The following is a 16,471-nucleotide window of genomic DNA, read 5'->3' as shown; positions in this document are numbered from 1 at the left end:
TCATGATGTAGCCCTGGCTGGTCTTGAACTCACAGAGACCCACCTGCCTAGGACTCCTGAGTGGTGGACTCAAAAGGGTCCCAACACATAAATGTTTTTTGTTTTTTTTTTTTTTTTTTTTTTGGTTCTTTTTTTTTTTTCCGGAGCTGGGGACCGAACCCAGGGCCTTGCGCTTCCTAGGTAAGCGCTCTACCACTGAGCTAAATCCCCAGCCCCACCACATAAATGTTTTTAATTAAACACTTTTTATTTACTTATTATTTCTTTATTAAGCATATGTATCTATATATGAGTGTGCATCTGCAGGCAGGTACCGATGGAGACCAAAAGAGGATATTATGTCCCCTTGAGATGGAATTACAAGAACTTCGTGAGCCACCTGATGTGGGTGGTGCGTTCTCCTTGCTCTCAGCTACCTCCAGTGAGCCACCTCTTACAGAAGGTTAAGCCAGTGGCAGGCCTCGAGACGCCCTGGGGGTCACACCAACGCTAGCAAGACTCTACCGCGAGCCGTAGCCAGGGGGCGCGCGCGGGACGGGAAAGAGGCGCTTCGCGCTTTGACCCTCGGCGCCGCCCGTCGCAGAGGTAGAGCGGGAAAGTCGGAGTACCGTGGCGCTCCTCCCGGGGCTGTCCGCAGTGATGGAGGAGGTGGAGGCTGAGGAGCAGCAGCAGTACTCTCACCGGCAGGTACAAAATAAACGGGGGTCCCAGCAGGGTAGGACGGCGAGTTCCTGGGGAGGGAAATGCCCCAAGTCGCTAGACGGCCTCGGCGTGCACGCATGCGTCACTCGGCTGCAAGGAGGGGGTGGGGTTCGCCCGGACCCTGCTTCCAGCCTGTCTGAGTCAGGGTTTCCCAGCGCTGAGGGTCGGGTGTGGGCGCTGAAGGGAGAAGATGAGGCTTGGAGGAGCGTTTGCCCAGCCTACGGGAATCCGTGGGTTCGAGTCCCACCACCGCACAGACCGGTCTTGATGGTGAATGATGTGACCCCCAGCACGGGACGGGGTGTGTGTGGAAGCGAGGGGATTGGGGTAGAGGCAGAGGCAAGTTTAGGGGCATCTTCAGCGACAAACCTGAGTTCAAAGCCAACCAGGATTACAGGAGGGCCTGGTGGTGGTGGTACATGCCTTTTAATTCCAGACTGAGGAGGGCGCATCTCAGAGTTTGAGGCTAGCCTGGTCTACAAAGCGAGTTCCACGACAGCTAAGGGTACACAGAGAAATCCTGTCTCGAAAGAAAACAGCTTCAGAAGCTGAGGCAGGAGGATTATAAGTTTCAGATCAATTAAGTACCTCGAGAGACCCTGTCTCAAGAGCAAGGGAGGGCAATGTGTGGGCGCTCAGGCCTTTAATTTGAGGAGTCAGAGCAAGCAGATGTCTGAGCTTGAGGCTAGCCTGGTCTACGTAGTGAGATCTGTCGATAAAGAGCAGAGGATCCGAGCAGTTCACTAGGACCAGGAAAACGCCCACTATTCTATGCTGCAGAGCCCGGATCCAGCCAGTGGCAGGCTGCCCTGGAACCCACCCAACGGCATGGGTTGTAATTTCGGGTCCTGTAGTTGGTTAACGGTGGCCCAAATATAGTTTTCTCCTTTGCCGAGTTGGAATGGGGATAACGACTGCTCAGGGCGGTGCCAGAGCCAATATTCAGTTGTTTGATGACTCAGAGCTGGGGTCTCAGCTGGGAATGAGTGAGCTAAGGGTTGGGGGTTTCTTCTTAGGTATCTGCGTCCCAGCAGCTCTCTGCCCTGCACTCATATTTTAAGAAATTCAGACATTTCAGACATTGCTAGAGTCGAGCCATGAACACCCAAGTGGCCCATCTGCGTTCATTTGGTGGTTGCTTTTATCTCAGTGGTTCTCAACCTGTGTGTTGCGACCCCAATTAGATATCCTGCATATCTGATAATTATGATTCATGACAATAGCAAAGTTACAGTTCTGAAGTAGCAGTGAAATAATTTTGTGATTTATGTATTAAAATTAAATAAAAGTTAAAACAATTTTATTACATGAAGAACTGAATTAAAGGATCGGAGCCTTAGGAAGGTAGAGAACAGGAGAGGAGCTGGAGAGAAGGCTCAGTGGTTAAGAGCACCGCTCTTCCCGAGGTCCTGAGTTCAATTCCCAGCAACCACACAGTGGCTTTTATAATGGGACCTGATGCCCTCTTCTGGTGTGTCTGAAGACAGCTACAGTATACTCATATATAATAAATAAATTAATCTTAAAAAAAAAAAAAAGGGAAGAGAACTACTGCTCATCAAGCACAAGTCCCAGGACTGCGCCCTGACCCTCCTTAGATTGATTGGCCGAGCCATTTTAACCTGCTGGAGGCTCTAGGTTCAGGTGAAGCCTGGCACAGGCCTTTGATCCCAGATCCCTGGGAGGCAGAGGCAGGCAGATCTCCAGCCTGGTCTGCAGAGTGAGTTCCAGGCCAAACCAGTGTTACAGGGAGACCCTGTCTAGGAAATAAAATCAGATGACAACATAGGTCAAGTTCAGGGTGGCATATTAAAGCCTGTGTCTCCTGCAGACCAGGAAGGGTCTTCTGCTCCCTAACGTGCTTCTGATGGTTTGTTGTATTTCATAAGTGTGCTTAGTTGTTGAGCTTCTTGTTTTTGTTTTTTTCCGGAGCTGAGGATCGAACCCAGAGCCTTGCGCTTGCTAGGCAAGCACTCTACCACTGAGCTAAATCCCCAACCCCAGTTGTTGAGTGTCTTATTTTTGCTTGGTTTGGTTTTTCCAAGGTAGAGGTTGGATATTTAGTCCTGGCTGTCTTGGGAATCACTGTATACATCAGGCTGGCCTCAAATTCAGAGATGGGCCCACCTCTGCCTCCCTTGCTGGGATTAAAGGAGGGGACCGCCACCGCCCAGCTCACTTTGTTGTTTTTGACACTGATAGTTTTTTTTTTATAAGATTTATTCATTTATTATATATAAGTACACTGTAGCTGTCTTCAGATACACCAGAAGAGGGCATCGGATCTCTTTACAGATGGTTGTGAGCCACCATGTGGTTGCTGGGAATTGAACTCAGGACCTCTGGAAGAGTAGTCGGGTGTTCTTAACCGCTGAGCCATCTCTCCAGCCCCGACACTGATGGTTTTGAAGAGTCCATTAAGAGCAAGGTGTAGTGGAGAACATAGGCTATGATTTATTATTATTATTTTATTATTATTAATTATTATTATTACTACATTTATTTATTTCGGTGGGGCTGCTGTCGGGTCAACCTTTAAGGGTTAAATGTCAGGCTCTGCAGCAAGCTTTAGCCATAACCCCTCATGCCACACACTTTTTGTGACAGAGTCTTACAAGGTAGCCTCAGATAATCCGGAACTCGCAGAGATCCACCTGCCTCTGCCTTCCAAGCTCTGGGATCAAAGGCGTGTGCCACCACATCTGGAAGTCTTGTTATTTTTTTAAAATTTAATTTTATTATTTACTTATTTATTTTTCATTTTTGTGATGCTAGGGATTAAACTCTGGACCTTGTATTTGCTAGGCAAACACTCTGTCACTGAAGAACATAGCTGGGGCCTTTTGTTTCTGTATTCTCAGCTTTTAGAGCAGGGCCTGGCTCTTAGTAGACAGTAAATTCTTACAGATTAAATGGAGTTGGAAAGATGAGTTTAAAGCTGGCGTCTCAGCTCTGGTGTACCTCCAGAGGACCCCGACGCCCACTCAAGTAGCAGTCTTGGCACGTAGGCAGAATCGAGCAAGGTAGACAGGGTCCTGCCCTGGAGTTTAGGGTCTGGTGATTTAGCCTCCAGGTCTGCAGCCGGGAAGATGAGCGGCAGCTCAGCCGGCTGGAGCAGACGAAACTTCTCAGAGCCATGGTCAGAAGGATCTGTGTCCTGTTCCCAACCCTACCTGAAAGAGTACCGTAAGGGCCTTCTCCCTCTGAGGCTGACGGGTGGTTTCGTCTCCTCTGCCAAAGGCCTGGGTTTATCTCGCTTGATGTCTGAGCAGATGAGGGGTTAGGGGCTGGGTTTCTGGCCTCACCCGAACAGTTCTGCAGTCGACCCTCACCTTTCCTAAGTAGTGTATACTTGCTGGTGTCACCATGCCTGCCTCAGCTCTGTCTTCAGACATCATGTAGTGCTGCGGTCCAGACAGAGCAGCTGTGAGTCCTTGGGAGACGCTGCCTCACAGGAGTGTGGGAGGGAGGGCCACTAGACGCTCACTCATCTGCACCTCCCAGAGTGTGCGAGCCCGGGGTCTGGGTGAGGCTCTGCAGTCCTGTGGCTGCTCTGTAAATACACCCAATAGATACATTGTTTCCCCGGGTAGGACTTGGGTGGAGCGGTCCTTTATTTTGCTGGTGCCCTGTAGGGAGGGGTCGTTTGTTTCCCTCTCCCTGGGGAAGGGCACACTCCGTGGAGAGACCAAGCAGGGCTACTGCTTCGCCTGCTCAGAGCCTCTTCCCCCTTTTTTGGTAGTCTTGGCCCAGGGAAGAGTGAAATTTTTCTCTCTTCAGTATTTAAAAGGGTTTCTGAGGGCTGGAGAGATGGCTCAGCGGTTAAGAGCACTGACTGTTCCAGAGGTCCTGAGTTCAATTCCCAGCAACCACATGGTGGCTCACAACCATCTGTAATGGGATCTGATGACCTCTTCTGGTGTGTCTGAAGACAGTGACAGTGTACTTATATACAATAAAATAAGTCTTTAAAAAGGGAGGGAGCCAGAGGACTAGGGATGTGACTCAGTGGAAGCGTTTGCCTAGTGTGTGAGACTCTGGTTTTGAGTCCTAGCACTTGCCAAAAAACGGTGGGGAGAGGGTGTCCTTGAGGGACGGGGAGGCTATTGAGGTGACTTGTGACCTTCGAGATCAAAGGATGGTCCAGTGTGGTTATCGGCTTGTGCACTGACGGTTGAGCCCTCTAGGGACTTGCAACAGAGGGTGGGAGCTTTCCGTCTTTGTTTAAGACCACAAACTGCATCCTATTCCCCAGAGGGGCCTGCAATGAGCAGGGCCTGGACAGGGGCTGAGGCCGGGGTAGCTGAGGCAGGGGTAGGCAAGGGGTAGGCAGGTGGTGGCACGTCTCCTCTTTGACTGTCACAGATTATCTTTATGTGACCTAAATCATAAGCATTAGCTGAAATTCACTTCTCCCCAAGTCACACTCCAGAGGGTGTCATTAGCTGATTAGTACCCGTAAGTGTCCCTCAGCCAGGATGGAGAGCACAGCAGGAAGTAGGCCCGGCAGCCCTCTCCTTGGTCCTAATCTTAAGATGTGCAAGCTCTTATGTGCAGCCCCTCAGGACTTTGGTTTCCCTGCAGAGGCTCAAGGCAGCAGTTCACTACACGGTCGGCTGTCTCTGCCAGGAGGTGGAGCTGGACAAACAGGTGCACTTGAGCAAACAGACCATTGCGGCCATCTCCGAGGTGACTTTTCGACAGTGCGGTATGAGGCCACTACCTTTTACTTCGGGATTTGCCTGGGGCCACCAATGTGGTGGGAGCTGAGGTGTGACACACACACACACACACACACACACACACACACACCAACTCCCACCACCCCTAACCTTTGGCCACACTTTCCCTGGTCACCTCATGCTGTACGATTTGAATGCTGTGTGGGAAGGGCTGTCAGGTGGCCCTGTCATGCCAACTGCAGATGTCCTCAGCACCTTGTTTAAACTGCTCCGGTGGCTGGAACTTTGGACACTGTCCCCCTGTCAGTGCTCTGTGACCTTCCCATGCTGTCTTTCCCTAGGGTAAATGGCAGCTGAACCCATGGGTAGGCGCCTGCTTCGCTTGAGAGGAAGGTGGTGTCCCTACAAGCTATAACTCGAGCAGAATTTAAAGTTCGTCACTAGGGACCAAGGTGTCCTCACAGTTAGGATAAGGCTTGAAAGAAGAGGAGTGGGGGAGGGCTGCTGGGAAGGACAAGGAGGGGTCCGTGGTTTTAAAAAGCCGGAGTCGTGCTGACTGGAAGCCAAGGCTGCACGCCTGACGGTAGAGATAAACTATTTTCTCCTCTCTCCTCTCTCTTTCAGAAAATTTTGCCAAAGACCTTGAAATGTTTGCCAGGTGGGTAGAGAAGCCGGCTGTGTAATCTGAGGTCCATTGACATCATGGTCCGCATCTGGCGGTGTTTTTTGGGGTTCTTGTTTCCTGGGGGTTTGTGGCTGATCATGATCTGCAGGGAATTAACATCTGCTCTGAAGGCATCGGTTCAGACCAGCTTGGTATTTCTGGGTTGGTTTTTGCTGGTCTCCAAGTTACGCAGCTCTGAATTGCAGCCCCAGGACTCTGCACGTGTGTGGCTGCCTGTTGTAAACTGTTTCTTGGGATGGTTTGATGGTCAGGGTCTAGGAGCTCAGAGGGTCGGTCCCTCCCTGGAAGGGGCCGAATTGCACCAGCCCTGATTGCCGGCAGGTGTACTGAGGATGACAGGGAGGGGCTTTCGTCCGTCTGCATTGGCCACCAGGAAGACATAATTTTCCTGGGAAGTGGGGGAGGCGTGCTTCCAGCTGGAGGAGCCCGCTCTTACGTGACTGGTGATTTACGTTCTCTCTTCAATTAGCACCTCAGGTCATTGGAAACCGTTGCCATTGGTTGACTGAGGTCTCTGCTCTCAGCAGCCACCTGGCCCTGCCTCACGTCCGGGATGGATCTTTTCAGTGCACTACAGTAGTGTGTTCTCGGGGGCTCTAAACCTTCCCCTTCCCCGTCTATATTAAAATCGGTCCCTGAAAACTGCTCAGTGTCATCAGCGTAGCCAGGAGGGGTAAGGTAGTATTATGGGATGGAGAGCACAGCAGGCATCTCCAGCTGCTGCTTATTCGTGCCCACCCCTCGGTCCGTGAAGCACTGATTGCCTTCCCTTCCCTTCCTGTGCTAGCTGTGAAAGTCAGTGAAATTTTTAAAAAATACGTTGGTGTAGTTCTAGCAGTAAGCTGGGCGTGGTGGGGACATGCTTGTAACCTTGGTGCTTGGGAGTTGAGGCAGGAGGATCACAACTTCAAGACTGGTCTGGGCTACATAGTGACCCCCCGCCCCCCTCAAAAAAAAATCCAGAAACTGGGGGCGAAGAGGTGGCTCAGTGTTTAGAGCACTTGTCCTTGCAGACTCCATGATGGTTCACAACTGCCCAGGACTGCAGTTCCCGGGGATCCAACATCCTCCTCTGTCTTCCTCAGGCACCAGACACAAAGGGATACATGCGTACAACACACACACACACACACACACACACACACACACACACACACAAAAATAAAATTTTAAAAAATCAGAGATTGAGTTTGTGTGGTTCCGTAACAGACAGACAGACAGACATGGTTAGCATATGACAAACTTGGGTTAAGTGCCCAGCACTCAAATAAACAACAAGGTACAATAGAAATATTTACGTGGTAACGTGTTAAGCTTTAGATAGACCAGGTTGTTAATTCTGGAGTTGGGGGGCAGGCATACGGGGATCGAACCTGGGTCCTTGTGCACAGCAGTCATGTGTCCCACCACTGAGCTACAGAGCCCGTGTCACCCATCCAGCTCTCTTTCCTTCCTTTAGAATCTGAACCAACTCTCACTAAAATACCCACACTGGTTTTGAATGTGTGATCCTCCTGCCTCAGCCTCCTAAGTAGCTATTTTCCAAACTACCAGAGGCTTCTTCACTGTATAGGAAGTCTTGCTGCCTTCTGTATGTGATGCCATCTGCCTCTGCCTCAGCCTCCTGAGATCCTGACTGGGCTGGTCGGGGAGGGGTTGCGACCAGGCCCGGTACCGTTGCTTTTTAAAGATTTATTTATTTATTATATATAAGTACACCGTCGCTGTCTTCAGACACACCAGAAGAGGGCATCGGATCTCATTACAGATGGTTGTGAGGCACCATGTGGTCGCAAGACAGCCACAGTGTGTGAAGACAGCCACAGTGTACTCATATATATTAAATAAACAACAACAAAACCCACTCCTTACTCCTTTCTGTGGAGTAGTTTGCTGGAGTTGGGAATTGACCATATGAACTTCTGCTATCCATAGCATGGCTGTTGTGCCCAGTCCCTGCTCCTGCAGCTAGGACATCGAGGACCTTAAGATCGAGGACAGATACAGAGCACTGGCTGGAAGGTGGAGGGCGCCATTGTTACTGTTGCCCAGTGGACAGCTGGGCTTCGCTGTCCTCCGTGGAGCTGGTGTCTCGGCTCCTAACCTCACTCGTTTTAGTGCGGTTGCTCCCTGGTGCTTTGCGTCTGCAGCGATGGACCAGTTAGGCGCCTTCTCATCCCAAGTTGGACCGTGAACTTTTTTCTGTTTCATCCAAACTTTAATTCCAAGCATTTTGTGACTTGCTCCTGCCCTTTCTGCAGACATGCGAAAAGAAGCACAATTACCACTGACGACGTGAAGCTCTTATCGAGGCGGAGTAATTCACTGGTGAGCGATGGCTTTCTCCCCTCACTCCCCTGCCCCACCGGAATACATTATTCCCAATTAATCACTGGAGGCGCGTGGTTACTCCTCAGGGCACCTTGCATTAAAAACTAGAGATGGTCGAACCGTTCAGACCTGCTTATAATTTATGAATCTCCTTTCATCGTGATGGATCTTGCAAAGCCAATTTGAAATTTTCTAATCAGCTCTCTCCGGGTCCCATGATTTACCTTTTCCGTAATATCTCAAAACTTTGGTCCCATGCTTCATTTACGGTATGATGTCACAGATTAGCCATGGGCTAGACTCCGGGGAGGGCTTCCTCGTGCTGCCTGCGGTACTTTTACCCCAGCGCTAGGGATTGACTCCAGGGCCTTATGCATGTAGACAAGTGGTATACGGCTGGCCTTATGTCCACCCACCCCTTGTTGGCTTCTTGTTTGTAAAGATCTTTATTTTATGTGTATGAATGTATACCATATGCTTGCCCAGTGCCCCTAGGGGCCAGCAAAGGTTTCAGATACCTGGAACTGGAGTTAGCAGGTGGCCGTGAGCCACAGTGTGGGTGTCAAGAATCAGACCTGGGCCCTCTGCAAGAGCATTAAGTACTGTTAACCACTGAGCCATCTCCCCAGCCCCGTTTCTTGTTTTGAGACAGGGTCATGATGGATTATACAGGCTAGTCTTGAACTTGGCTTTTAGACCAGGTAGGCTTTGAACATGATACTCTTCTCCTGTGTCACCATCCCAGGAGCCTAGATTACAGTTGTTGCCCCACCCCCTGCCCCCCAGGTAGCCCATACCCGAAGGTCTGAGGGCCGGAGGTGGATGGAAGTCTCCAAGGCTGGTTATGCAGAAGAGAGCACGATTTCTATTTTTTCACATCTGAAGAGTCATTTTGACCAAGCAGTCATTTTCTAGGTGAAGACACTTGACACTTTGAGGTGCCGGGGTTGCCTGGCTGTGGCTGACAGCAGATCTAGACCTCAGTGGTCCTGCCTGGTCTCCGCCCTTCCTACCCTCTCCCCTCCATAAGCACAGGGATCCGACTCTGTAACTGTCTCTGTTTCTCAGACAGATAGTCAATGGATTCCCACACAGTTCTTTTGGGATATTGGAGAAGGTGTGAGTTACTGTGGTGACTTTTAGGTTTGCAAAATGGTTTATAAACAGATTTAAAGGCTTAAATAGAGTTTTGCTTTTTGTATATATACATAGCTAAAGTACATTACAGAGAAGAACAAAGAGATCGCACAGCTTAACCTGGAACAAAAGGCCAAGAAGAAAAGGAAGTCGGAGGATGAAGGCAGGAGCTCTAGGGAGCCCGGGGCTGAAGAGCTGGGCGATGAAAGTTAAGTCCTGGCCGCTTGGAAAGGAAGCCTTCAGCGGGAAGCGGCGTGCACGCCGTGAGGGCTCTGAGGGGATGAGGACGGACGTTTGAAGAAAGTACTGAGTGGTGGGCAGCTGTTTGTCTGCCTGTTTGAAGTCACTCCAAGAGCTGGGAATTCTGGCCACCCCCAGACTTCACCTGCACAGGAAAGGCTTGCGCTCTGGAGGCACGCTGTGACTTAGTGACTGGTAAAATGCCTTAGCAATCAGACTTAGCAAACAGCGCTGGCTGTTGGGGGCTGGCTGTTGGGGGCGAGCTAAGGCCAAACGCAGGTCTCTGAAGGCTGAATAAAGTTGTGTTTGCTGGGCTCTGGCTGCTGTGGTGTTGGCTCTCGGCGTTTCTTCCTCTTTGGAGGTGATTTCAGAAGCACGGTTTTACGGGAACGGTTTTACGGGACTTCTCGTAATTCTGTAATTAAGTCTCAGCTCTCCCGTGGGAGAGGTTTGCCTGGCGGGAAAGTCTGGAGTATCCCAAGGGCCCTGCTCTGCTGTCCCTGTGTCCTGAAGGCTGTACAGTGTTGAGGGCCTGCTCTCTCCCTTACGGAGTGGTAGGGAACAGAGGGATCTCTGGAGCGCGAGCTCGCTCGCTCGTGGGGTAAAGGCAAAGCCAGATGGCCTGAGCTTCATCCCAAGGTGGAAGAGAGCATCTTCCTGAGCTAGGAAGGGCCCTGAGAAGGGGCGAGGCTCGCCCCGGGGAGGAACCGACTGCTCCCCTGCTTTGTTTCAGGCCTGAGCCTCCCTTGGGTCTTGGATTTTCTCTAGAGGTCTGAGATGGGTTTCTCAGGTCTGTCTGGCTGTGAGGGGCCTGTCCCTCATATCCCCACAATTCCAAACCTAGGACCTGTAAAGAGCCAGGAGGTGGGCCAGCACTTTGTCACTGTTTTGGGCTGTCAAAAACAGGTTTCTCAGGAAGTGACTGTAACCTACACAAAGAAGTCATCCCTTACACATGGCCAGTCTATCTACATGCACTCTTAAATCGTCAAAAAAGGTATGTATGGGGACAGTGTGAGTGTCACTGAGGACAGTGTCACTGAGACACTGAGGACAGTGTGAGTGTCACTGAGGTGCTGAGGACAGTGTCAGTGTCACTGAGGACAGTGTGTCACTGAGGACAGTGTGGGTGTCACTGAGGACAGTGTGAGTGTCACTGAGGACAGTGTGGGTGTCACTGAGGACAGTGTCACTGAGGACAGTGTGGGTGTCACTGAGGACAGTGTGGGTGTCACTGAGGACAGTGTGGGTGTCACTGAGGACAGTGTCACCGAGGACAGTGTGGGTGTCACTGAGGACAGTGTGAGTGTCACTGAGGACAGTGTGGGTGTCACTGAGGACAGTGTCACCGAGGACAGTGTGGGTGTCACTGAGGACAGTGTGGGTGTCACTGAGGACAGTGTCACTGAGCACAGTGTGGGTGTCACTGAGGACAGTGTGAGTGTCACTGAGGACAGTGTCACTGAGGACGGTGTGAGTGTCACCGAGGACAGTGTGAGTGTCACCGAGGACAGTGTGAGTGTCACCGAGGACAGTGTGAGTGTCACCGAGGACAGTGTGAGTGTCACCGAGGACAGTGTGAGTGTCACTGAGGACAGTGTGGGTGTCACTGAGGACAAGCTCCTGATTTTTCCTTGCGTGTGCCCTGGTGAACAGTGGTGCCGTCCTGTGTCCCTCGGTCTTCACTGCACCTGATTTCTTTCGCTCCTAGCAGAGTTCGACATTGTTTTCGCTCTGGGGACAGAGCCCAGAGCCTCACACATGCGAGGCACGTGCTGGGCTGATGCATCCCAGCCGCAGTCTTGCTTTCACATGGGTGAGAGATCCACATCCTCAGCTCCCTATCCAGGCCTGATTTGACATTCACAAATCACCCAGCTTTGTCCCACTGGCTTCCTGCTCACTATAGACACAGTCACAAGGAAGCAGAACTTCCTCTCGCAGCAAGTGCGCACGTGTTCTAAAATAAGGGCAGACTCTCTCCAAACACAGCAAAAGTCCCGAGTCTTCAATTAAGGGGCTAAATCCGACCCCACAAATGTTTTTGTAAGAGCTGATTGCCCTGGCTTGTGCGTCACTGCCGGAGCGTGGAGAGGCGTGCCAGTGTTCAATGGACGTGTGCAGACCCCAAAGCAGGTGGTACCAGAGCTTAAAATACCAAGGAGGCCCTCGTCCACAAAGCACAGACTTCAGGTCTCCAAGGAGGATGGGTGGCTGCAGCACAAGAGGCAAGCGGCCGTCAGCCCTCAGTCTGCTGCTGCTGCTGCTGCTCTCGGGGATCGCAGCCTCTGCCCTCCCCCTGGAGAGCGGTCCCACCGGCCAGGACAGTGTGGTGAGTTCAGTCCCCACTCTTCCACAGGATGACCTGCCTGCTTTGTCTATAATTCTGACCACCCAGTGAGTTGGCCTGCATTTGCATGATGTGTTCTGTGTGTATGTGTGTGTGTGTGTGTGTGTGCGCGCGCGCACGCACGTGCTCGTGTCCTTCGTCTGTCTCCAGGGTTCTACAATGTCCCTTTTAGACCACTGGTCTCCATTTGCCCTCAACTCTCCTAACCTGTGTCCGTCCAGGGACTCCTCTCTGCCGGTCACAGCACTCCCAGAGCCTTAATTTATTATACACACAGCTATGCCGTCTCTTGCTCAAATAATTCCTGTCCTCTCATTCTCCGTGGTGTAAATTATAATTTCATCGAATGATTTACTTTCTCCTTTTTCCATTTTGAAAAAGTTCCAAGAAAGAGTACATCAGGTTAACCATTAAAAATGGATTTTTCTTTGAGATTACCTGACGAGCTTCAGACGGGTCATTTATCATCAGAATACTCCCAGAAGCTTCCCAAGGAGTATGAAAGAAAGACCAGACTTAGCGTCTCAGTCTGTTCTGGTTTCCAAACCTCCAGGAAGATTTCTGAGACAAGTTAAGTGAGCCCGTATGCCCAGGGCCTCTCAGCAGCTCTCAGTCATTTTGACAGAGTTCCCAGTCCCATAGCTAAGGACCTCAGCACAGACTGTAAGGTAGAAGTAACAACCATTTATATGTTTGGAGACAAGGTGTCACTGTGTAGCCCAGGCTAGCCCAAGCTCACAGTAATTTGTCTGCCTTTGCATCTTGAGGGCTAAGGCCAAAGGCCTCTGCTACCTGACAAAATTCGCAATTCTTTGACTGGTCTGTTTCCCCCACAGAGCAGTTTCTCTGAGTTCTTTGAGGGAATGTGGTTTTGTTAAGGAGCAGCTTGCTCTCTGAGGGAGGGGCAGCATCTCCTACAGTGGGAGTGCAGAGGTTGCTTTTCTCTCTGTTATCTGCTTCTCTAAAACACAGCAGGATGCCACAGGCGGGAGGAGGACCGGCCTTCTGACTTTCCTTGCCTGGTGGCATGAGTGGGCTTCCCAAGACAGCTCCAGCACCGCTTTCGAAGGGGGTACCCCGGAGCTGTCTAAGCGGCAGGAAAGACCACCCCTCCAGCAGCCCCCACACCGGGATAAAAAGCCCTGCAAGAACTTCTTCTGGAAAACCTTCTCCTCGTGCAAGTAGCCCGAGCCTGACCGGAGCCTGACCGGCCACCCTGTGAATGCAGCCGTGGCCTGAATAAAGAGTGTCAAGTACCTCGAGTTCCTTAGCTTTGCTTCCCGCGCCGCCACCGCTACCGCTGCCTGAGAATCAATTCAACGATAGGTCAACTAAGGAATTGGAAATTCAGGGAATCCTCCTAAATGTTTGGTGGTTCTTGCTAAGAGTAGCAGAACCACTGGGCTTCCTTCCCCTTCCTGGTGCTGAAAACAGCTAAAGGCTGTGTGTGTGTGTGTGTGTGTGTGTGTGTGTGTGTGTGTGTGTGTGTGTGAGAGAGAGAGAGAGAGAGAGAGAGAGAGAGAATGTGTGTGTCTGTATAAGCAAAGCTCAGGCTGGCCTCAAACTCCTCTGTAGTCAAGAATGACCTTAAAATGATCCAAATGATCCCCCTGCTTCTACGTCAAGTGCAGGGAATATTGTCAGGCTCACGGCTGCGTATTTAAGAGTTCAAAATAGAATTTTCAGTTTATTTTTAGCTCCTGGCAGTAGGGTCTTACACGTAGCCCGGCTGGTCCTGAACTCACAGGCTGTCCTCATGCCTTGAGTGCTGGAATCGGAGCTGTGTACCTCTACACCCAACTCTACTCCCGTCCAGTTTAAAAGTCTCCTCAAGCCTCAGGGCTGCAGATGCCTGCCTAGCAGCCACGGGCTCTGGGTTTGGTCCTCAGCAGTGAACTTCACAGGCAGGTTAGCAACACTGAGTGATTATTCCTCACGTTTTAGCTAAAACTAATTTTAAAACTAATGTTATGCTATTAAGCCGACACCATGCTGACATGCTTATAAAAGTTATATTCAAATTCGTTACACAGCTGTTTTAATTAACAATATTAATCTGGTGCAGTTTCTTTCCCTGGTGGTAGCTTCAGTTTTACTGGGTGTGGAAAGACGTCTCCAAACAAAAGCACTGGGCAGCACCGCTAGTCCACCCCTCTTGCTTTTGGAGACGGAGTCGCTGTTGAGCGCTGGTTGATCTGCAGTTTCCAATTCACATGGATCCCCTGTCTCTGCCTCTTGTGTGTCAGGCAGGGTGTGTGCCACCGTGCCTGGCTCACCTCGACTTCTGAGACAGGTATCCCCAAAATCTACCATCCAGACTTCGTCCAGCAAAATTCTTTACACAGACTTGTCACGTTAGCTTTGCCTCCAGTGAATAGCAGATAGACGAGAGATAGTTCCGTCCTCTACGATATAAAGCCACCATCCACTGAACCCTCAGCTAAGCAGGATTTTGGTCTTCTTCAAGGAAGCTGGGGGACAGATCGCCGTTTCCAAAACCAGCTTCAATTCTCCCCAGGGCACTGAAATGCTTTCTGGTTTATACACACCTAAGTGCAGAGCCACACGCGTTAAGAGAAACACCAAATGGGAAGGGTCTAGATGCTAAACTTGTTGCCACAGTGTGCACATGGCTATCAGGAAAACTGCTGGTATCTTCCTCCAGCCACTGTGTTAGGTGCAGGGATCAAACTCAGGTCACCAGGGTTGGGAGCAACAGGTCACTGAGTCACCCAAAGAAGGTGTGGCGGGTTAGGTGTGCTGGTGTAGGGCAGTAAATCCCGGCCCTCAGGAGGTTGAGCCAAGAGGATTTCTGGGAGCTCAGGAACAGCTTGGGTTGCACAGAGACCCTGACTTAACACCTCCCCCTTCTTCAAAAGACTCTGGATAGGCTAAGGCCCACTGCAATAGGTGGGTCTTTCAGTGTGTGGAGAGAGACTAGGACTCTACTCCCCACAGCTGAACTCAAAGCTCACAGATCTCCATCTAGAATTCCTTGTTTCTGAGAATCAGGCCTAAGACGGGGAAGGGCCCGAGGCTGGCCAGAGAGGCCAGAGTTTCATCTCTGGACACCGGGGGAAGCGGACTCCAAATGTGACTGCTGACTTGGCTCTGGGTCCTCAGAGCTGAGCTCGGTCAGACTAGCTGTATACAGCGACACGGTAAGAGAACTGTATCACACTTCTGCACAGCAGCCTCTGGAGAGCAGTACTGGGGTCCGAGTGTTAGTGGAAGGGATCCAAGCGGAAGGCCGGAGTCTCCAGAAATCGGGTGTGCTAGTGTCTGAGTTTCCCCTGGGGTCTTCTCTGCCCCACGCGTAAGGAAGGCTGGACTTCACCTTAACTGTGCCCCACTGCAGGACAATGGGGCTAACGATCTTGCCAGGTAGTCGGTTAAGCCCAAGCTACTTTACTTCAGGAGACTATGTCGGCTGGCATCAGCCGGCTGTTAGACCGAGTTACTACGCTCAAGTCTGATAGGAGAGGGTTAAGTGGATAAAGTGCTTGCACTCTCGAGGGCCTGACTTCTGATGCTTGGCATCGTGAGAAAAAAGTGCTGTACAGCTGTGACCTGACCCGGCGCTGGGGTTGGAGGCAGACTGGGAGTTCAGTGACTGGCCACTGTAGCCGAAATGCGAAATGGCCAGCTTAAGGTTCAGTGAGAGACTTGTCTCAAATAAGGCTGAGTGAAGGGAAAACATCCTGTTAACCTCTGGCCTCCTCATAACCCACACATACATTAACTACACCCACAAGTAAGGAAAAACCAGTAAAAGGTAAAGGGGTACCTTCCTGACTTTAGGATCTGGGCGTGCTTTCTTACACCTTCTTGCTGTTTGGCTGGTTTCTGTCATGTGTTTTGAGACTGGGTCTCTCTACATAGCCTGGCTATCTTGGAATTCACCGTGGGGACCAGGTTGGCCTCAAGCCAGAAAAAGATCCTGTCTCTGTCTCTTGAGTGCTGAGTGAGTGGGTGAGGTGTGCACCACCACATAAGTTTAGAGCAGCCCTTGATCCTGCCAAGGTTGGACCCCCAGTGCAGGGGAGTGTTGGGGGAGTGGTGGTAAGGGGGAACACCCTTATGGGGGAGGGGGAGGGGTTAGGGGGTTTATGAATAGGAAATCGCCAGGAAAGAGAATAAAACTTGAAATGTAAATAGAGAAATATATATATATATATATATATATATATATATATATATATATATATATACACACCATATATATATATGGTCAACGTATGGCCAGTGTCAACAAGATCTGCACAGTTTTGGTCCATCCCTTTTTTTTTTTTAAGATTTATTCATTTATTATATATAAGTACACTGTAGCTGTCTTCAGACACA

General features: G+C 50.6%; 2 protein-coding genes across 7 annotated transcripts; both read left to right on the top strand.

The window, feature by feature from the left end:
• Positions 1 to 582: 582 nt before the first annotated feature.
• On the top strand, positions 583 to 10,098 carry Cenps (centromere protein S). Of its 5 annotated transcripts, none has more exons than XR_015687442.1 (5): positions 583 to 687; positions 5,287 to 5,391; positions 6,009 to 6,042; positions 8,005 to 8,397; positions 9,613 to 10,092. XR_015687442.1 is itself a non-coding variant. In XM_087659974.1 (5 exons), the coding sequence occupies exons 1-4, from the start codon at positions 640 to 642 to the stop codon at positions 8,366 to 8,368; spliced, it is 225 nt and encodes a 74-aa protein (XP_087516100.1). In that variant the 5' UTR covers positions 583 to 639; the 3' UTR covers positions 8,369 to 8,397; positions 9,613 to 10,092.
• A 1,700-nt stretch (positions 10,099 to 11,798) lies between these two features.
• Positions 11,799 to 13,383, top strand: Cort (cortistatin). Of its 2 annotated transcripts, none has more exons than XM_087660420.1 (2): positions 11,799 to 12,109; positions 13,103 to 13,383. In XM_087660420.1, exons 1-2 carry the CDS (start codon positions 11,888 to 11,890, stop codon positions 13,310 to 13,312), a joined length of 432 nt encoding a protein of 143 aa, XP_087516546.1. In that variant the 5' UTR covers positions 11,799 to 11,887; the 3' UTR covers positions 13,313 to 13,383. The 2 variants fall into 2 exon arrangements, with proteins under 2 accessions (XP_087516546.1, NP_036967.1); NM_012835.1 differs by having other exon boundaries at positions 11,955 to 12,109; positions 13,100 to 13,382.
• The last annotated feature ends 3,088 nt before the right edge of the window (positions 13,384 to 16,471 follow it).

This window comes from Rattus norvegicus, chromosome 5, assembly GCF_021556685.1.
Source record: "Rattus norvegicus strain SHRSP/BbbUtx chromosome 5, alternate assembly SHRSP_T2T, whole genome shotgun sequence".
In the NCBI taxonomy this organism is placed as follows: domain Eukaryota; kingdom Metazoa; phylum Chordata; class Mammalia; order Rodentia; family Muridae; genus Rattus; species Rattus norvegicus.
This window is presented reverse-complemented; position numbering and strand designations above follow the sequence as displayed.